This window comes from Glycine soja, chromosome 19 (assembly GCF_004193775.1).
Source record: "Glycine soja cultivar W05 chromosome 19, ASM419377v2, whole genome shotgun sequence".
Lineage (NCBI taxonomy): Eukaryota > Viridiplantae > Streptophyta > Magnoliopsida > Fabales > Fabaceae > Glycine > Glycine soja.
In genome coordinates, this window is record NC_041020.1 from 37,403,250 (window position 1) to 37,425,918 (window position 22,669).

Sequence of the window (22,669 nt, forward strand, 5' to 3'; positions counted from 1 at the left end):
TATTTTTAAGTTTGGGTTCTTGTATAAATGTGTATTGCTTCTTGCTAATGTGTGTATTACTAGCATGAAAGTGCTTGTTAATGGAACTTTGTGCTGGTGTGAGAATTATGTCAGAGCCTTAGGCCCCCAATTTTTTTTCAAAATAGGAATATCATTCTTGGTTTTCAAAAATGGATATATGCACTACTGTGTCTTTCAACTACGTGGCATGTACTCGACTAAACTCATATGTCTTGGTTTACTACTAGTAGGTAGGCATGCATATTTTTTTTTAATAGTAACTTTAATATTGTAAATGGAGTTTAAAAACGATGAATATTAACAAAAAAAAACAGAGAAAATGTTCAACACAGTTCATATTATGGATCAAATTAGAAATTTTAAGATTATTCTCAAATAAACATGACATAATATAACAAATTTGCTTATATTAGTTTGCTTGTTAAATGTAGCCTTAGGGTGAAGTTAGTAGGTCATTTGCTATATCATAGAAGGATGAACTAGAACATACTTGACATCTGCTAGACAATAATGACAACATGCATTCTGTTACATACAACCAAGATTTGGTGAGCTCAACTCTACTAGCTGGATGGATAGAATTCATAGATTTCTATGGGCTCACTATAAATCATCAAGTGACCATGATTCATTTTAGACCGTGTTTTCTTTCTCACTGTCTTCAAAATCAGCTTTGAACCAAAAATTTGTCTTAAATGACACTCCTTGTACCATCAAGTTCTTAACTCAATCACTTTTAAAATCCTGTTAAGTGAGTACAAAGTGACTTGTAACAGTTTGGTGAGTAATTAAACACTCCTCTATGTGTCAAATTTTAAAATCATATACATATCTAATATGAATTTAATGTTAATTTCAGGATATATCGAGTACCATGTACTCATTTATGAAAACTAGAGGTAGGGGTGGGAATAAGTTAGGCTTTAAAAGGTCTGAGTCTAGCCTACGATGAATTTTTGAAACCTGAGTCTAGCCTATAGCCTATCAAAGGCTTTTATTTTGGCTCGACCTGGCCTTTTTAAAAGTCTAGCCTGGCCTGATAGTCTTTTTAAAAGTCTTCTTCACATTAAATCTTTAATGTTTCTTTGCTCTGGAGTAGGAACGTAATAAGAAAGTTAAACGAAAAAGAAACATTAACAAGAATAGGAAAGCCAATAAAAATAATGAGGAATATAAAGGGGCACATGACTCACACCTAAATTGTAATTAAAGTCTTACTTGATTATAGGAATGGAAGTTATGGAACAGTAATGTGTAATCAAAGTCTGCTAGTTTAAAAAAAAATAATTAATTGTACCCAAAAAAATAATATAAGTATAAATTGGTACCGAAAAATAATATAAGTATATATACATATATATATAGGCCAGCCTATCAGACTTTTTAATAAGCCTAAGCTTGGTCTATTTAATTTAATAGGCTTTTAAAAAAGTCCGAGTCTAACATTTTAATTAAATAGGTCAGTTCAGGTCAGGTTTTATGTAGGTCAGGTCGTAGGCCCCTGTAGGCCGGCTTGGCCTATTCTCACCCCTAACTGGAGGTTTCACCTATCTGAACTTAAAAGAAATTACGGAGTGTAGGATTGTTTATAATCATTGGAGGAAGAATGCAAAAATTGGAAATGGATTGAAGACTTTTGCACAATCACAAAATTTGTAAGCTAGAACTCAAATTATATTTGAGTTTCGAGATGTAACTCTCAACTTTATTTTATTTTGAATTTGTTTGTAGTTAAAGTACATTATATTATACTATTATCGATCTGTAAAATTTTTGTTTATAAGTCTTGGTGATATATTTTGTGGGAATTGAAACATCCTAAACACATTTGTGGGAAATTTTTGTTTTAGGTACTCTTAGTATTAATTTGTGTAAATTTTTGTTTATAAGTCTTGGTAGTATATTTTGTTTATAAATTTAACTTATTTTATGAGTTTTATACAACTTTAAATGATAAGCTATCATATGAATAATTATAGGTTGGCAAATTAAAAAAACAGATATGATATTAAAAAAATCCAAAAAACAACATTGATTTTTAAAAAAACCAATATTATTTTTTTGTAAAACAACATCGTTTTTAAACAATCGATGTTAACGTTGATACTTTAACGTTGGTAGTTCCAGCATCTATTAATAACCGATATTAAAATTTTTTAATAACCATTATAAAATACCTATTTTCTAATACTGCAAAACAAACGAGGATTGTTGGATTATACATCATAAATTTGGGTGGTTGAGATAACATGTAATTAAGTGAATTTTTAAGTTGTTAGCATGTGTTTGTTTACTTTTAAATTAAAATGCCATGCGGTCATATGTCATAGCGAATTGATGAGCCTAATACCACCCTAATTTTGAGAGTTTCTCCATTACTGAACAGTAGTATTTCAACCCTTACTCTGGATTGTGGCAATTGTAAGGCCATTTAGGCAATTGCCTTACGTCCCCAAATTACATAATGCGTAAAAAATTTCATATTTTTTAAAAATATATTTATTATTAATTTGAATTATTATACGATATACTATTATGTTTTACTATTTTTGTTAGTAAGATTTTAGTTTTAATATTATATTAATTGAACAATTGAAAACTTTGAAAAAAGATAAATTGAGAATAATATTATATTAATCTTAAAAAGACTTCGAGTTCTACTAAGTATTTTATATTGAAAGTTTAGATTTATTTTTAAAAAACAGATATTGCAAGAAGTATAGACAACAAAATTCATATTTCACTAAAAATATTAATTATTTAAAAAAAATTCATTATTTTTAAAATATATACGTTATTTTTAAAATGTTATTGATAATACTTGTAATTATTGTTCTTGTTGAAAGTAGTTTTTTAAAATAAAATTACTCAAAAATTATTTGATATTAACTATCTTAAAAGATAAATTAAATATTTTTATCGTTTTACCTATTGATAGTAAGAGGTTAGAAATACTTAATTATATAACATTGATTAATAATTTTGTAATAAAAAATAAAACAAAATGAGATCTAACAAATTATATTAAATTAATCTTAAACATAAATTCGCCTAGGCCTTAAAATATTGTTTAGACACGGCCTGTCCTTACTGGCACCTATTGAACATTGATCTTTAGCATGTGAACCTCACAATGTTATTAGACTTAAGTCAAACTGATCGGTCTTTCCATTGGATGGATTTGAGCTGCTAAATGGAATGGCCATGCAACATATTTGGTGTGACTTGGCGAGTTTAGAGGTCGAATCAATGACTCGGTAGGTCATTGTGACCCAGTGGATAATGCACTTTTTGGGTATTTTTATTTTTTCAGTGTCACTTCCAATTTTATTTTTTTCCCTTGATTTATATTGTTACTAGTATGTAACATGTGCATAAGCACGAGTCGTTTGTTAAACGATTCCACAAACATTTTTTAATTTGCAACATAGCTATAAAATGCAATTCAGTGTTGAAGTGTACAAAAGTTGAATATTGATAACTAAATAATGGTCAAAACAACAAAATTAACAAAACTAAAAAGCCAAATATTGATAACTAAATAATTGTTCTAACAACCAAATTAACAAAACATTATTTTAAAAATCTAGTGGGTACAATAAAAATGACTCCAAGAAGACAGTCACTGCTTACTTCCACTTTGAAATGACATTTTTATGGTATCTACTTTCATGTCCATATATTTTATTTACAGCATTCAAAGGCTTTTTGCTGGAAAATATCAAACCAAAATACCAATTTAACAAAACCATAACTTTGATGTGGAAACCTACCAAATTGCTCAAAAAATAACATTTAAAAGAAAAAAGAAAAAGAAAAAGGAAGAAGGAAATACCTGAAGGTGAGTGTGTTACAGTGAAGAAAGAGAAATGTGAATCACCAAACTGCTCAAAAAATAACATTTAAAAGAAAAATAAAAAAGGAAATATTTGAAGGTGAGTGTGTTGCAGTGGAGAAAGAGAAATGTGAATCCGAAAGGAGAAGAGGTAAATGTGGCGATGGAGGCTGAGCTATATCCTATAGGAACGACGGCGAGATAAACCATGACTACCTAACCCATACTCAAACCCTAACCAAAATTGTAAAAAATAAAATAAAGATGAGAAGAGAACCATATCAAAAACAGAAAATGCAACACGCACAGCACAATGTTCACCACAACGCTTTTGGAACCCTCCTACAAAAATGAAGAGAGAGGAAAAATCTCGCTCTCTCGTTGCCACATGTCAACAAATTAAGAAAGGGCAAAATGACCAAAAAAAACGTGTCACGTGTCAAACTCTTAGGTATGAGCACAATAGGAATTTCATTGGTCTTCTCTTTTATTATATAGTATATAGATATATAGATATAGATTTGAAAATAAAACTTGTTGGTATCTCTATCTCATCTAATAGACTTACTGGCTTGAAAAATGATTTTTTTTTTCCAGATAATGAGATGAATAAAAAACTATATTGTCTAAATAAAATAGATTTTGCAAAAATTTGTTGAATTCATATTTATATAGAGGAGGGATCAAGTTACTATAACAAAAACTTTAAAAAAATTATTTTTCATCCTAACTATTAATTTTCTTACAATTGACAAAGATACTACGCACATGAGTAATCAACAAAGATACTAGATCACCGTAGACCATATTCTAAGGCGGTCCTTAGGAGAAACTCTCTAATATTGAATCATGTTTGAGTTTTTCTAAAATTAATTTCATAGCTCACGTTCAAATAAAATTCGAGTTCACAATAAATAAATGAGTTAGTTTTAAAGTAAAAGTATTTTTGATTTATATATTTACAATATAAACATAAAGTAAAAGTACTTTTGATTGGTATTATTTAAATTATTTTCATTTTATCAACATATTTTTTAAAAAATATATTCAAATATAAATCACTTCATGATAAATTCATTTTTATTTTATTTGCCCAATTAATCCAAAAAAAATCATTTTTATTAAACTTAAAGTTTCCAACATAGTTTGCAAACTTTAATATAAACATATACTTAGTCTTTCTTTATCAAAATAATACTTAGCCTTTTTTCCTACTTATATATATATATATATATATATATATATATATATATATATATATATATATATATATATATATAATTAAACTATTAGCCTGAGTTAAGAGCTTGGCCAACGGTTATTTCAATTTAGTTCTGCCTTGTGTCAGACCCCTAGATATTTCTATCTTAGCTATATTATTTTGGTGCTTTCCAAGTAAGCGGGCAGGGTTTGTTTTTGTTTATTTTTGGGCTCCACGAAATTGATGGGGAATTGATATTCCCACTACCTCTTTTTGAAAAGTAGTAAGAATAAACAAAAATGTCCTTTTGTGGCTTTTCCCCCTCCCTTTCCCTCCAACGTTTCTCTCTTCTCTCTTCTCACTCCCCCTCCCATACGTCTCACTTTCCCTCTTTCCCAACCCTTGCACCCAACTCCTTCCTACTCAGTATTTTTGGTAAGATTTATACACAATGAAAGTATGATTTTATTATGTTTTGGGTTGAGAATCACAATGAAATCATATTTTTGTTATATTTTTATTTTGTTTTATTTTGGAAAACACCACAATGAAAATACGATTTCATTGTTATTTTCAACCCAAAACACAATAGAATCACACTTGTGTTGTGTTAGTTTTACATTTTGAAAAATAACACAATTAAACTATGATTTCATTGTGCTATTGGATGAATAACACAACAAAATTGTACTTTTATTGTGGTGTTTTCAAAACAAAAAATAATGAAAATATGATTTCGATGTGTTACTTGATGAATAACACAAGTCAAATTTTCGTTGAACAATGGGGTGAAAATAAAATAATACAAAAAAATCATGATTCTATTGTGTTATTTGGAGGTGGAATCAAATTAACAATGAAATTATGATTCTATTTTGTTACCTGGGGTGCAAAAAAATTATACAACGGAATCGTATTTCTGTTGTGCAATTGGGAGTAAAAAAATTAATAATGAAAACATACTTCTGCTTTTTTTTCACCTTCCAATTGTACAATGAAAACACGATTATGTTGTGCAATTTCTCAATGGGTAATTTTGGATATGACTAAAGTGCACCCACATGGGTAGTGTCATTAGCAAAAGTGGTATGCTAATAGTAATACCCATTGATGGCTAGCTATTGGGTCTGACTTTCTTAGGCTTGTTTCTATTTATCTCTTCCTATTTACACTCCATTTTTTAAAGTACGCCACCATATCCTTTTCTGCCTCTCAATTACCCATTATTATTTTTAGAGAAGTACACCCCTTTTGCTTTCTTGAAATGTATTTTTGAAATTATATATACCTATTCTAGAAATTCTATATCACTTAAAAATCAAGATGGTTGATGAGTAATAAAAAAATATGATAAAAACTTATCTTATACTCATTTTTGTTAATCTTATTTTTATCTTATCATTAGTATTCTTTAAATCTTTTTTTTTTATTTTATTTTTATTATTCTTTAAACCCTAATTTTAAATTATCTTCACCATATATTCATTATATAATACTGCTTTTTTGTCAATACTATACCATATTGTGTTTTACTTCATGTGACACTACCTTTCAAAGTACGTTCATTATTAACTTCATATATTATACACCTTAATTACAAAGCAAGACTTTTGACGATGATTTCTTTACTTTAAGTATGTTCATTCATTTTCTTATCCAAGTCTACGTCAACGATTCAGTGTCACATGAAGTTAGTGATGAGTGTACCTTGAAACACATTGTCACATGAAGGAAAATATAAAATATTGTATAATAATGATGAAAATGCAATATTATATAATGAATAGATGGTGAAGATAGTTTAAAATTAGGATTTAAAGAATAATAAAGATAAGATGAAAATTAGATTTTAGATATAATTTAAAGAACACTAATAACGGGATGAAAATAAAACTAATAGACATGGGTATAAGATAAGTGTTTAATATCTTCTTTTTTTAATTTCTCATCAACCATCTTAATTCTTAAATGATATTTTATTGAAAAAAATATACATACTCTGAAAGTATATCTCAAAAACTATGAATTATAGTCCTGGAGATACTTTTTTAGAATAGATATATATAATTTTGGAAATACATTTTTAGAAAGTAAAAGATGTGTATTTCTATAAGAAAAAGGATATAATAGGTAATTGAGGGGGCAAAAAGGGGAGGTATGGGGGTGTATTTAGGAAAAATGGAAGTGTACATAACAAAAGTCTTTTTTAACAACTTGTATCCCGGCCGGACAAAATCATAAAATGCCAACAGTTTCACACCATCGGTTTCCTGGCCAGAGAAGTAGCATAATCTTTTGAAGTCTGTTGTTAGTCCCCTCCTAGCATGGTTTAATTCAAAAAATTGTGCTTTTTTCCCTCTAAACTCCACTCCTAGACACCCTAAAAATTGAAACCAAATCAAATTACTAAAGTGATTTTTTTAATAAAATTTGTTTAATTTTTTAAGAATTCATTTTTGCTTTGAGTAAATTATCTTTGGTTGAATTCCTTCCTTTTGGCATGTTCTCTCCCTTTTTCATTTTCTATCGTCATTAGAATTTTTAATTATGTCATTGTTCATGTTGGTTATTATGTTATTGATGTGAAATATCTATGAATTATATTAATGAATAATCTTAACGTGGAGTCTCTTTTCTCAATTAATTTATTTTTATCTCTAAGAATTAAATCCAAGACTTTACTTAAAGAATTTGAATCTAATTTTATTTGGACCAACATAATATTGGTCATTATTGTTTATCTTTTTTTTTTATTATGACATTAGTGTGAAATATCTATCAATTTTATTAATATTTAATTTTCTTTAAAGAACCTGACTTGTGACTTGTTATCTTTAGTGGATCTTTCCTCAAAATTAAGTTTTTACATCTATAAGGTTCAAATCAATACTTTGCTTAAGTGAATCGAGCTAGTTTTACACCAACCAATAACATGTAGGTTGATATTGCCCATCTTAAAAATTGCACAAGGAATTCTAACTACTACATTCCTTTTAGAGGGAAGCTTAGCTTATAAACAGAGACAGCCTTGTAGCTTTAAACTAAGTTGAAGTTAAATGAAATTGAGTTTTCTCAGAGTTCAAAATATTAAGAGTTTTTTCTTTGATTTTTTTAAAACTTTTCTGAGTTATCAAGACTTCATCATTGTGGTGTCTCAAATACTTTGGATTATTGTGTTTTGTACTTAAGGTTTTAAGTTGATCGCCAAACATGATTCTTAACTTTTCTGGGTAGGTGTAATTCAAGTTACTTGTGGGTTCAAAGGTTCTCATTAAAAAAAAAAAAAATAGAAACCAGATAAACTTGGATATAATTATTTTCGTAAAAGCAGAATACATAAACAGCCAAAAGCATTATCTCATAATTTTAAAGAAGGAAGGACAGAAATCTCTTTGTTGCATATTCTAATATTATCATCTTCTTACGGATTCTCTGTGTTAGACAGATAAGATAAGGTTGATCCTATGTGATCATGTCTTTGGTACAAATAGAAACTAAAATCAAATGAAGAAAAAAATGAAACAAGCAAACACCACATGTTCAATGTGATAACTATATAATTTCGTGAATTCATGAAGAAAAGTTGTAAGATTGGTGGAGAAAAAGGCAAAAGCATTTGTTACCTTTCAAGGCCACCAGAGATTTGATCCTTCAGTTATCACCGCAGCTTTTTATGGTTTTTATCTTATACTTTTTCAACCTCTCAAAAAAAAAAAAATCTTTTACTTTTTCAATATCATATATATGCTGGGTTGCTTGGCTTTTTTGCAGCGTAATATTACAAAGTCAAACCAACGAATTAAGTACGAGGGATAGGTGTGGTTAGAAAAGCCTGTGAATTGTCTATACATAAACATAAATATAATTTCATTGTAACATTAATTGATCGAGTGACATAGGATATACATTGTTAATTATGTCTAACATTGAAACATCCAGGGAACTCCTTAAGCTTAAGTAATTAACTTGGGTAGATAATATTTTTCTATCATCATAAAATAAATTAATATGAACTATTTATTAATTTTAATATAATTATTTTTTGTCAGAAAATCTAGCTTGTTAGTTATAATAAAATATTCACTTAATTAGTCTTTATTCCATTAAAAAACTTAAAACTATACTTAACAGATCCAAGTTCATTTTTAGTAAGACCAATAACATATTCATTGTAGATACAAAGATATTTGATCTCAAAACAAAAAAAAAAGGTTAAATTATTATATAATCAAAGATTATGTAAAATGTATTCAACAGAAATGTCTTAATGAATAAGTAATTATTCAACAGTAAAATATATACAAAATATTATAAGTAGTAGGATCAATTTATTACAAATAGTGATAAAAATTAATAGAATCATTTGAATATGTTATAGGTACGTTGTAGTTTAATTTATTTTTTTATTTGATTTAAGTATTAATAATATAACTATTAATTTTTAAATTGATTAAAACTAATGTTTATTTAATTTTTTAAATGATAATATATTAGTTATAATACTTAAAGTAAAGTTGTTAAAATTTTAAAAATATATTTTCAGAAGAAAAAATGTATGAAATTAGAAACTTTTCTATACAGGAATAATTATATACCTGTGTTAGAAAAAGTGTATCAATTTTTTAAATAATAATATTAAATTTTATTACATTAAATACTAATAGAGTAATTATATTAAATATTGATAAACAATTATATAGCCGTGTTAGAAAAAATGTATCAAATTTTTTAAATGATATAGAATTTTATGACATTAAATACTAATAGAATAATTATATTTAATATTGATAAATAGTAGAATGCATACGGAACCAATCAGTAAAATGTCACAAAATTATACCTAAAAAAAAGAATGTATAATTAGTAAATTAATTATACATGTAAATTATAGAAAATTATGAAAATTAATTAATAAATAAATAACCATAATTATAATACATTAAATAAATTAAATATCATATAATATAAAATTTTTAGAACCAAATTAAAATATAATGAATCAATTCAATTATGAATTATTAGTTTTTTTAATCTTATACATCATTTAAATTATAATTATTTTTAAATAGAAGAATTATCTCACTTAATAGTATCATGGTTAAATAGGAATCATTAAAATGAATTGATTGAATTAAATATTATCATTTAATAATTCTAAATTCTAGAGGAAATAAATATGAAATTGTCGTGTTGATATTATCCTCATAAATTTAAACCTCTATATATATAATAAATTTTTCATCTATTTGGTTTTTTTTTTCTTTAATCAAACATCTTTGTTTACACTTTATTTCTCACTTTTTTTTCTTCCCATCAAACAGACTCTAATTATAAAATATGGAGAAAAGTCACAAAGAGAAAAGGAAAGTGATGACACCAAGAACAAAAGGTCAGTGATTTGATTCGTATTTTTTTTTTCAATGAAACACTATTTCTCATACCACTAATAATGTATTCAAATTGCCTTCACCATGGAAAAATAATCAATTAATTTTTTAAGTTAAAGAAAAATAAATAAATAAATAAATGATTTTACTATACTTTTTCATAATATTACTGTCAAATGATGGAGTAAAATTGATTTTTGTATGGTATACAAACACACAAAGATATAAGATTGGTCAACTGGTTAAGGAAGAATGAATGAAAAAGAAAGAAAAAAAAAAGGTTGTAGGTTTGAATCCCCCACTAACATTTTTAACAACTAACAAATATTTCTTTATGTTCTTGGTCTGCTTCGTAATGTTTAATTTGTTAGTTTAGAGTTTAATTGTACTTAAAGTTGTGTATTTGTAAGTTGTATTTGTTGATATAGGTAGTTTGTTGACAAAAAAAATTTCTAGTTTAAACAAGCAAATCTTTTTTTTCTCTTGTTTAAGTGATTCTAAAACCCGTCAAAATATGTAATTTAAAATTCTTAACAAATACTAACGGTTGTGAAACTATCACAAATCGTATTTTTAAAAAGTTAATAGTTACATCACTAGTTAATGGATAAATTCTAATGGTAAGGATAAAAAATCAGACTTTTCAAATATTAAAAAGCAAAAACCAAGAATTTTTTTTATTAGAGATAAAAAAACAAAAAAAATTGGATATATATGAAGGATAAAAAATGTATTAGTCTTTTTGAATTTCAATTTTAGTCTCAAAATATAAAATTAATTGGTCTTAATCCCTAACATTTTCCACTACTAACATTTTTTATCCTTGTCGTTAAATATCACTATTATGCTATTACATGACAACCATATCATTAGCCACATCAGTTATTACTTCATCAACTAGTTTGACATGACACCAATAAGATCTTTGGAGGGATATACCTTAGGCGGTTACAATAGTGACATGTAACATAGATAATATGTTGGTCAACCACTCGGCTAATAAGGTCAATTGATGACCTAAGTGACTCAATCAATATACAATCGGAAGAGTATAAAGCTCTCAACATCAAGTACAATAGTATGAAGAAGCTAAAGAAATATGAAAACCCAATCAACAAACGATTGACACAATATACACTCCCTCATCCTAAAGTGTGATAACATAAATAGACTAAATAATTATGAGTATTCAATTGACATACAATTAAGGTACACAACCTCTCAATCTTAAGTAATGCAACACAAAGAGGCTATAGAAATATGAGAACTCAATTGGGTGAGTACAAAGTCATTCAACCTCAAATGTGGTAACACAAAGAAACTAAAAATAATATGAGAACTTTATTGATAAGAGGGTATAAGAGTATTTCTTATTATAAATTTTTATACTATTAATCAATTAAAAATTATTTTTAATATAAGTTTTAAAATATAAAATTTAGTAAACTTATTATATATAATTTTATGATGTGTAAATAATTTTAAACTCATCATTACATTTTTTTACTTTTTAAAAATTTACACAAATTTTAGCAGAATCACATTCCATTATTTTATAAAAGAGAACAAATACAAAATTTTCACATCACTTTATCTTTTTATATATAATGAATAATTACTTAGATGAATTATTTATCTTAATTTTATAGGCTTATATTTTCACATAAATTTAAATATTATATACAAAAATTTACTCTAATACTAAAATTACTAATGTGAATGATTAAATTAATTTTACACAATACTTAAAAAAATATATTATCCAACATAACCATATTAAATAACAATTACTTATACAAATAATTATATATCATATACTCTAACAATAATAAATAATTAAATAATATTATTTAAAGTTAAACAAGTGATAGCTGAGGGAGTACCTTGGTTGAAAATACTCTATGAGGTGAGTGGGAAAAAAGCCTTAAACGTTGAAGGCGGCGTAAAAAGCTCACCCCATCGCTTGGGGCCAAGTCGAGTCGGCACTTTTTGCTCTTTCTCTTTCTCACGTCATCCACATCTTTACCCACTCCCACCCCTCTTGCTCACTCATCTGCCACCTGTCTCCACCCCCTTTCCCCATTTTCCCTTTTACTCCTTACAATACAATAATATATTAATGCCAATAAATAAGCTTCAACTTCCCATGTTATGCTCAATAAACCTGCCTCAATGCATCAAAATTGCATATCTACTCACATCTAAATGCAAAACATTATTACTACGTTCCATTTTTTTTAAAAAAAAAGTTTGTATGCTATATTACAAAAAAGTATGTATGCTGTTAAGCTTTCTTATAAAGGTTTAAAAAAGTGGTTACATTTTTTAATCGTAGAAATAACAATTGACCGTCTCATCATCATATTATAAAAGTGAAGTGAACATCAATTAATGAAACTTGCATGAATGACAATGAATTCTACTTTAGTTTTTGTCTTTTCTTCGGGACAAAAATTAGTGTGAGAAGACGATCAATTTTTGTTGTTAATGACAGATATTCATTTAGAAAATACTTATAATAGTCGGTTCGCATCTTTTATATCTATTTTATTTTTAAAACAAACTCTCAATTTCAAGTGTTATGTATATGAGAAAAGAAAAATCTTGGTTAAAAAATTAATCACATTGTATTGCAGATATTTGTTTAAAAATTAGAAGGATAAAAAAATTTCTTAATAGGTTCACATTAATTATTATTTATCTATTTAAATATCAAGCAATAAATAATATAATTAATATCAATAAATTTCTTCAAAAAATAAGAAATAAATAATATAATTAATTTTTTAATTTTAGAAAGTGAATAAAATAAAAAAATTTCTCATACTAAAAAATAAATAAAATTTATTGTGAGCATAACTAAGTAGTATGTTAAAACGAGGAAAACCAGACTGATACGAGAAGGATTTAATATTCAGCGTAGGGTCACATGTTTGAACACAAATGAGAAAAGGCAACAAACACTTTTTCCAAAAAATAATAAAAAAGTAATCTTTTTTAAAAGAAAAAGACTTTGTATGAGAAAAAGGGAAAGAGAAGAGAAAAAGAAAAAAAATATATTATTCATTTTATTTTTTAAAGGTTGATAAAATAAAAAAGAAAAAAGAAAAAACATAAGAGATGGTAGTAGTAGTGTGTCTTTGATGCCTCACGTTGTTTGTGCTTTTTGCAGGGTGGGACTTTTTTTTTTTCTTTTTCCAGAGGGATTTTTAGTGCAAGTGTGATGTCTGTCTTCCCTTGAAAAATTGTCTTGTGTGGAAACAAACTTCGGAAAGAGAAAGAAAGAAAGAAAGCCACTTTTTATTCTTATTTTTTCTCTCTCTCTCACTAATATATCTGATTTTCTCTCTCACTTCTTCTGTTCTATGTAATGGGTGTTAGATGTGCTTAGTTTCAGAGTGTGCAACACAACACCAGCAACATGTCTCAGAAAGAGAAGGGTCCGGGTATCAGGCTATTTGGAAGGAAGATTCCGGTGCCGGAATGTCAGATTCCGGCAAACTCTGGACCCACGGTACATGTTTTTCTTATGTAGTTAGCCAACAATAACTGTTTTGGTTCATTTCTTCATGAATCATGGTTTTTGTTTTTTGATTCCTTGTTTGTGTAAATGGGTTGGACGTAAAATTGGATTTTTTTTTTTTTTTTAATTTATGTTTGTGTGTAAAGCTTTATGGGGTTCTTGAGATTTTGTTTTATTTTTTTTTTATGTTCTGGGTGGTTAATAGAGTTCATTTCAAGCTTTAGAACCTTGTTGAATTTGAAGTGTGGTGTTGTCTCTTTATAAATGGAAGTTTTGTTAATTGTTATCTTTTACTGCGATGGCTTAATTTAGAATATTTGTGTTTGTGCATTTGTTTCAGGTTTAGACTTTAGATTTGTATTAACAAGGGCGGTGTTCAGTGGAAGCAAATTATTATTCCTATGAAATATAACTTTGAACTTGTTTCATTTTGAATTGGAGCATCTTTAGTTATTGTTGTTGGTGGTGGTTTGATGTAACTGATTCTTTTCAACTGATTGGATCTTGTAATATCTTCTATATCTCTTTGCTTGATGTATCACAAAGAATTTAGTCTTCTTCATAGTATTAAATGTATTTTATACACTAATTTTCTAGGCATTATTTGTGGTTTCTTTTGGCATTTATACACTATAATTGCTTTGAACCCATTTTACTTTAATAATGAAAAGTCTTGCTACCGAGCAATTCAAGTATATGAATTCAGTGGAATGCTTAGTCAATGGTCAGTAGCAGATACATTTATTTTTCTTGGATATGAATATGATTTACTTAGTTTATGCTCATGTTGTAAGAGATAAACTGAATTTGAGACATAGGTAATATATTCGTAAGGACATGGTTATCAAAAAGAATAAAGATGAAGACTTACAAATAGATGCCTATTAAGTTGAGGTATCAAAAGAGATTAAATTTATACTGATTGCTTGGTATCTGGTATTTTGTAGTATTTGATTGAAAATGAGTATAACATGATCATTCTCTTTCTGCTTTCTTTGTCTATTTTTTCGGTATGTTGTTAGATTTGATTCTACATGATTTACCACTGATTGTGGTTTAAATTTTTAGGATACTTGCTGCAGCATAAAGAAAACAGAACTCAAAATACCTAGTGAATGTGGAGAAAACTCTGAGCAACAAGAAAATTCTTCTGATTCAAGGGATAGTAAACAAGAGTCCCAACATAAAGTGCAGGAAAATGAGCCAATTGTAAATCCCAAGCCTGTGGAAGATAATATGGAGACTGGTAGCTCTGATCAAGATAAAGTCTTAAAGAAACCCGACAAGATTCTTCAGTGCCCACGATGCAACAGTATGGACACCAAGTTTTGTTATTTTAATAACTACAATGTCAATCAACCTCGACACTTCTGCAAGAACTGCCAAAGGTATTGGACTGCTGGTGGAACAATGAGAAATGTTCCCATAGGTGCTGGGAGACGGAAGAATAAGCACCTAGCCTCTCAATACCAACACATTATCGTAACCTCTGATGGAATTCCAGCCTCCAGGCTAGAAACCACAGACTCGTCTGGTCTCCAACAGCAACATATTGCTAGTCTTGAATCCTCAGTTTCTTTCAGGTCTTCAGCAGATAATGGCACCGTGTTGAAATTTGGTACCGATACCCCTCTTTGCAAATCGATGGATTCAATGCTTAATCTTAGAGACCAGAGAAGATGTGCTGATGCAAGTTCTATCAGCTGTGTAGAGTATAGAGGGGAACCATCCTTATGTGGATCTTCTGTGATGACTAATGGTGCTCAAGGAAATGAATTATCAGAACATAATACATCAAATTGGTTGCAATGTTACCCTGTTCCTCCATGGGTATTACCTTATCCAGGTTGGAATAATGTGAATTCCATGGAAGCGGTTCATCGATCTTCAGCACCAATGTGCAATCCATATAATAACACTGGTCCTACAGCAATGCAATGGTGTCCCACACCAATGGTTGCAATTCCTGGCATGTGCCCACCAAGCATTCCTTTGCAATTTGTACCACCATCATACTGGAGTGGAACGCCACTTTGGAATGCTGGAACTGGGGCAGTGTCAATAGGATCCAATGCTTGCCTTTCGCCGACTTCCTCGACTAATAACAGTTGCTGCTCAGGCAATGGCTCACCAACACTTGGAAAGCACACTAGAGATACAGTTTGCACTGATGAAGAGAAATCAGAAAAGTGTGTTTTGGTTCCAAAGACCATTAGAATTGAGGCCCCAAATGAGGCCTCAAAAAGTCCTATAATAAGAGCTACATTAGCTATCAAGCTTGATAAGCAGCAATTTGTATCAAATGGTGATATTTTGAAAAAAATTGAACCAAAAGAAGGCAAAGATCGTGTGTTGGGTGCCTCTCAAATCTTGGAAGCCAATCCGGCAGCTATTTCTCGTGCTCATGCATTTCAGGAGAGCTTATAGTAATTTTCTAGCTTCAAATTTTCTATTGCCATTTTTGGTCAAATAAACTAGTGCATATTGTTGGCTTTAGTTTCACTTTGCTGGTAGCATTACTTTGTGAAATCTATAGTGTGATTTTCAATGGTGTACTAAAATCTATATTGAACTATGCTCTCTGATAATGATGATTTTTTGCCTTTGCCACAATAAACAACAAATTGATAGTGATTACTTTTTGCAACACTCCTCATTTAAGGTAGTGCATATAGAAGGTATAGGATATGTTAAATATTTAGAGGGAGAACTTTGCGGTTGTGGTCTTATCCGACTCAAACAGGATTGCCTCTAGTGGAGGATACCTGTGGTAGAAAAAAATAAAATAAGGTATAGGATGTTATGGATGTATGTAGCCCATGTCCATTGGTTTGAGATGGATATGTGAACTAGAATGATTCATTGGTGTGATTTTGATTCTTTTTTCAATTCAAGAAAAGAGCAGCGCTGAAAAGATTTGAAATAATATACTTTTTAAAATTATTTCCTAGGAAAGCATTATCTAATAGGGGGAAAAAGTCATGAAATTATAGTATGTCACATTTGATCATGCAAGAAGTCTCTTTTACGCTGGTGAAGTCATTATCCTTTTTCTTTTGGGGGGCACTACCCTACCTCGTTTTCTTTATCTTTTAATTGTATAGCAAGGAGCAAGTCATAATTGGAAATGCTTTGAAGTGCAGTTCTAACCAGGCAAAGATTGAAGGTCCTTTTTTGCAAGTGCTTTTACTTTATCACCTTTTTCCCATCTTTCTTGGTGTCATTAATCTTATTTACTTAACCAAAGTTTGTATGTCTCAAAAGCCTTGTTTTAAGGCCCTACTTTTTACGATGAAAAGATCCCTTTACCAAACGAGTAGAAGAGGTATCTTCTTTTTGATAACGCAACCTGTGGAATATATGACTTTTTGACTCGTGTCAAAAGAATGGCTCAAATAGTCCATATGACAAAAGTCATTCTTTTCACTCATTAAAGAAAAAATAACCAAAGGTATATCATTCTCCAGCCTGCTTGGTTATAAGTAATCCTATGCAAATTATCAATAAAAAAAAAGAAGTAATCCTATGCTGACCATTTCTTCTTCACTATCAACCATGATGAGCCTGGTTTCTTTCGTACAACTTCATTAGGCTTTTGCTATATCGACTCCCATTTTTTCCATAAGTACATTCCCCTTACTATCATAAATACTTGTTATACCCAAATAATCCTGTATCATCATTGTGGAAAGTCCACTTCGGAATAATGTTTAGTTTTTTTGTATTCTGGAAAGTATTTTACAGAATACAAAAAGTTAAATATTATTGTGAAATGTAGTTTCCAAAATACATAATAATGAGTTAAATATTATTTTTGGATTTGATTCCTAATAAATTTTTCCTTTGAATTGGGTCCTTAATATTTAAAAAGTTGTCTGAGGTCCTTGCTATTAATCGGGACTCGTTAACTGCTTATGTGACTGTTAATCGGACACATTGGCATACGATGTGTGGTGCCACGTGTACTTGTTGCCTGAGTGGGATTACACGTAGGATTTTTTTTTTAATTTTAAAAAGTAATTACGACGTCGTTTCTCTTTTTTTCACTTTGTCACTTTGTCTTCATCTCTCCCACTCTTCAATAGCACGCGCGCATTGCGTTGTCACCACAAAGAATCGTCGAGACGATCCCACCGTAACCACCACAATGACGCTATCAAAGGAAGCACACAACGAAACCATTACAATGGCAACAACATAAGAACCAGCATGTCACCGTCGGCTCCTTCCACACTCTCACCCTCGAACCCCACAAACCCTTCCACCTCCGCAAGAAACTTTGGCAAAACAACGCCGCCAAAACCTTTAACAAATTCACCTAGAATTCCAATCCCAATACCAATTCCCCCAACCTCGCCGTCATTCTCTTCCACCCTCACCATGTGGAGATTCACCTTATCGCACAGGGAGTTGCCACGTGTTGCACCAAGATTGAACCCTCTTCAAACTCTAGAAACTTCATGTTTTTCTGACAAATGTTTACGGTGTTAGTGAAGCGCGTGGAGGTGCCATTAATTTGTGCCGACCAAGCTTTGATGGTTTCTCTGGAAGTGACAAAGTGGGTTGTAGTTGATTTGTCCCTGAAGCAACCATTTTTACGAACTAGATATCAAAGAAAGCCAAAGCCAAAGCAAGGAAGTGTATGATGAAATAACATTTGGAGAGGAATGGTGGGACCCACGATTGAGGGACACAGAGATGGACGTCGCAGAGGCCTTAGCGTACGAGGGCTTCGACGAGGTGAACAAGGCCCGGAGATGAGTTCGCGATTGCAAATTTTACAAAGGTTGGTGGTTGCAGTCATTGCATCTTTAGATCTAGGAAGGTGGATGCGGATATTGGCATCATTGTAGTGATTTGATTCGTCTAGGAGGGAGGTGGAGAGAAAGAGCTAGGTTTTCTGAGGGAGAAGAGAGATCAACACTCAACGGAGAAAGGGGTTGTCCAAAGGGGTAGATTGGAAAAAGAAAGAAAAAAAAAGAAAAAAGAAGAAGAAAAATTAAGCACAAACAACATTGTAACTACTTTTTAAAAATTAAAAAAAAAATTGTGTAATCCCACTCAGGTAACAAGTACACATAACACCACACGTCGCATGCCAACGTGTCTGGTTAACGGCCACGTAAGCACTTAACGGATCCTAATTAATGGCAGGGACTTGGGACAAAACTTTTCAAATATTAGGGACCCGATTTGAATGAAAAATTTATCAGGGACCAGATGCAAAAGTTGGGTATATATCAAGGATCAAAAACATATTTAATCCTTTAATTTTTGTAGTATAGATTGGTGTCCAGGTTGAGGATAAATTTCTCTAAGCGTTGCTTTGAAGCTATTGGGGTAGAGCAAAGGGTGGTGGAAAAATAAGCTAACTTGTTAAATTGTAGGATACTTTCTAGCCTTTCACTTACCTTGGTATTCCTATTTGGGCAAACCTAGGGAAAATGGAGACTTGGCAACCTATCATCAACAAATCTTTCAGAAAATTGGTTCTTTGGAAACACAAACAAGTGTCACTTGCGGGAAGACTATGCTTGATAAATTCGATACTATCTTTCATACCTCTTTTTTTTTTCTTTTTCTTTTTTTAGGATTCCTAAATTAGTGTGTTCTAAGCTTGAGATTCAAAGGAGTTTTTTGTGGGGAGGGAATGGAGAGTGGAAGAAAAAAATAGCCTGGGTTAAGTGAGAGGGTCTAAACAAGGATAAGTGCATAGGAGGTCTTTGTTAAGAAGGAGACAAAATAGAGAAAGAATATATTTATTTTTCCTTGTTTACAATGTAACAGAGGAAGGCTATATATACTCAGTACATGAAGCTATTTTTGGTAGAAAAATATAATCACACTAATTCAGGCTAGAATAATTCAACAGATATTCAATGATATAAATTGGGTAACAAGAATATTTTGTTTCCTGTTATTCCTCTTTGATAGTTCATGCCAACACTCCCCCTCAAGTTGGTGCATAGATATCTTCAATGCCCAACTTGTCAAGTGAGTTGTGAAATATTTTGCTAGAGACAACCTTTGTAAGTATATCAGCTAGCTGATCTTCTGACTTCCCAAAAGGAAACTGAATTATCTTATCTTCGAGCTTCTCCTTGATAAAATGTCTATCCACTTCAACATGTTTAGTTCAATCATGTTGAACTGGGTTGTGTGCTATTGTTATGGCTGCTTTATTATCATAAAACAGATCCATCGTATCTTGAGCTGAACACATGACTTCTTCTACTAACCTTTTTAACCAGAGAAGCTCACATACTCCTTCAGCCATACCTCTAAACTTCGCTTCTGCACTAGATAAAGCAACCACCTTCTGTTTTTTACTCCTCTAAGAGACAAGATTTCCTCCCACAAATGTGAGGTAACCTGATGTGGATTTTCTATCAGTAATACTCCCTACCCAATCTGCATCAGTATAGCCTTGAAGGTGCAGATGCTGTTTTTTTGCAAACATTAGCCCTCTCCCTGGTGAAGATTTCAAGTACCTTAAAATTTGAAACATGGGATTCATATGGTCTTCACTAGGACAATGCATGAACTGACTCACCAAGCTCACTGCATAAGAAATATCTGGTCGTGTATGTGATAAGTAAATTAATTTTCCCACTAGGCGTTGATATCTCTCTTTATTGGTAGGGGTCTGATTTGGAAATTCTCATAAGCCATGGTTTTGTGTGACTGGTGTATCAGCCGGTCTGCAATCAAGCATTCCAGTTTCTGATAGTAAGTCAAGTACATACTTCCTTTGTGATAGAAATATGCCTCGTTTTGATCGAGCTACTTCTATCCCCAAAAAATACTTCAACCCTCCAAGATTTTTCATCTCAAACTCAGTTGCTAAATGCTCTTGTAGTCTAGAGATTTCCTTTTCATCATTCCCTGTAATTATCATATCGTCAACATAGATCATTAGAGCTGTCACCTTCCCTTGTTGATGCTTCAAGAAGAGAGTATGATCTGAATGACTTTGTTTGAAACCATGTTTTCTCATTGCAAAGCTAAATCGACCAAACCATGCTCAATGGGATTGTTTCAATCTGTATAATGCCTTTTTTAGCTTACAAACCACACTCCTTTGTGTAGAGGGAACGAAACCAGGTGGAATGTCCATGTACACTTCCTCTTCAAGATCCCCATGGAGAAAAGCATTTTTTACATCAAATTGGTGCAGCGGCCAGTCCAGGTTTGCAACAAGTGATATTAATACTCTTATGGTATTCAATTTTTCTACTGGAGAAAAAGTTTCTTGATAATCAATTCCATACGTTTGAGTGAATCCCTTTATGACAAGTCTCGATTTATATCTTTCAACCGATCCATATGCCTTGTGTTTGATAGTAAACACCTATTTACATCCCATTGTTTTCTTCCCCTCTAGTAATGGAACAAGTGACCAAGTGTTATTCTCTTGTAACGCTTTCATCTCCTCCTCTATTGCTTGGATCCACTTGGGATTTTTCATAGCTTCATTTACTGTATAAGGGACATCGTCTGCAGATAAGTTATAAACTAATGCCTTGAAGGGTTTAGATAATTTGTGAGTTGAGACATAATTGGCAATTGGGTGCTTTGACTTGCTAGTTTCATGATCCGCTGAATACCGATTAGGAGGTTGTCCCCGATTATGCCTGAAAGGTAATTTATAACCATCAGAAATGTTTTGAGGAGAGTTTAGAACTTGTACCTCAGAGATATTCTCAGGAGATTCTGATTGTGGCACTGTTAAGTCATGGAAGGGCGGTTCACTTTCAGTTTCTACTTCAACAAGCAAAGGTTGTTCACTTTCAGTTTCTGCAGATTCTTCAATTTCTGCTATAACCTGCTCATTATTTTCAACATCTTCAGTTTCTTTTCTTTGGTCTATCGATATTGTCTCTAATTCTCGCGGCTGAACCTCCACCCCAACATCATTTGAAGCTTCAAAACCTGGCCAATCTTCCCAATTCTGCTCTTCACTCATCATCTCCCCCAGACGAGAGGAGTGGGAAGATTGGAAAGCAAAGAAATTCTCTAATTCAATAAAGGTGACATCCATGGTTGTATAAAGACACCTTGTGACTGGATCGTAACAACGATATCCTTTCTTATGAGCTCCATAACCAAGGAAAACACAACGAACAACACATGGATCTAACTTCGTTCGTTGATTTTTGGGGATGTGAACATATGTAACACAGCCAAACTTTCTTGGAGGAAGCACGAGAACAGATGGTAATGTCACATGTTTTGCTAGAACTAGAAGTGAAGTCTTATAGTTCAAGACTCGAGATGACAGTCGATTCATCAAGTACACAACAGTCACCACTGCATTTATCCAAAAACGTTTAGGTACATATGTTGCTAAAAGGAGAGCTCGAGTGATTTCTAAGATATGTCTATTTTTGCACTCTGCAACACCGTTTTGCTATGGTGTTTGAGGGAAAGATGTCTCATGATGCAAACCATGTTCCTTAAAATATTTGTGAAATTTTTCATTATCGTATTCCCCACCGTTATCGGACCAAAGAATTAATAGTTTAGCAGAAAATGGTGTTTGAATCAAATTATGGAATGATCTAAATATCTCAAAAACTTCATGTTTATGCTTTAGCGAATATAACCAAGTCATTTGTGTACAATCATCAACAAACGTGATAAACCAACGAACACTAGAAGGAATATTAATAGCCAGGACCCCAAACATCAGAATGAATGAT

The 22,669-nt window shown here is 30.9% G+C and overlaps 1 protein-coding gene across 1 annotated transcript; it reads left to right on the forward strand.

Moving 5' to 3' along the window:
* The first annotated feature begins 13,580 nt into the window (after positions 1 to 13,580).
* Positions 13,581 to 16,604, forward strand: LOC114400752 (cyclic dof factor 1-like). Its single transcript, XM_028363376.1, has 2 exons — positions 13,581 to 13,958; positions 15,036 to 16,604. The coding sequence occupies exons 1-2, from the start codon at positions 13,866 to 13,868 to the stop codon at positions 16,392 to 16,394; spliced, it is 1,452 nt and encodes a 483-aa protein (XP_028219177.1). The 5' UTR covers positions 13,581 to 13,865; the 3' UTR covers positions 16,395 to 16,604.
* Positions 16,605 to 22,669: the final 6,065 nt, after the last annotated feature.

Bases quoted from the DNA above. Each gene is read 5' to 3' on its own strand.
- LOC114400752 (XM_028363376.1), top strand. From the start codon at position 13,866: ATGTCTCAGAAAGAGAAGGGTCCGGGTATCAGGCTATTTGGAAGGAAG. The intron at 13,959-15,035 runs GTACATGTTTTT...TTAAATTTTTAG, and splicing joins CGGCAAACTCTGGACCCACG to GATACTTGCTGCAGCATAAA.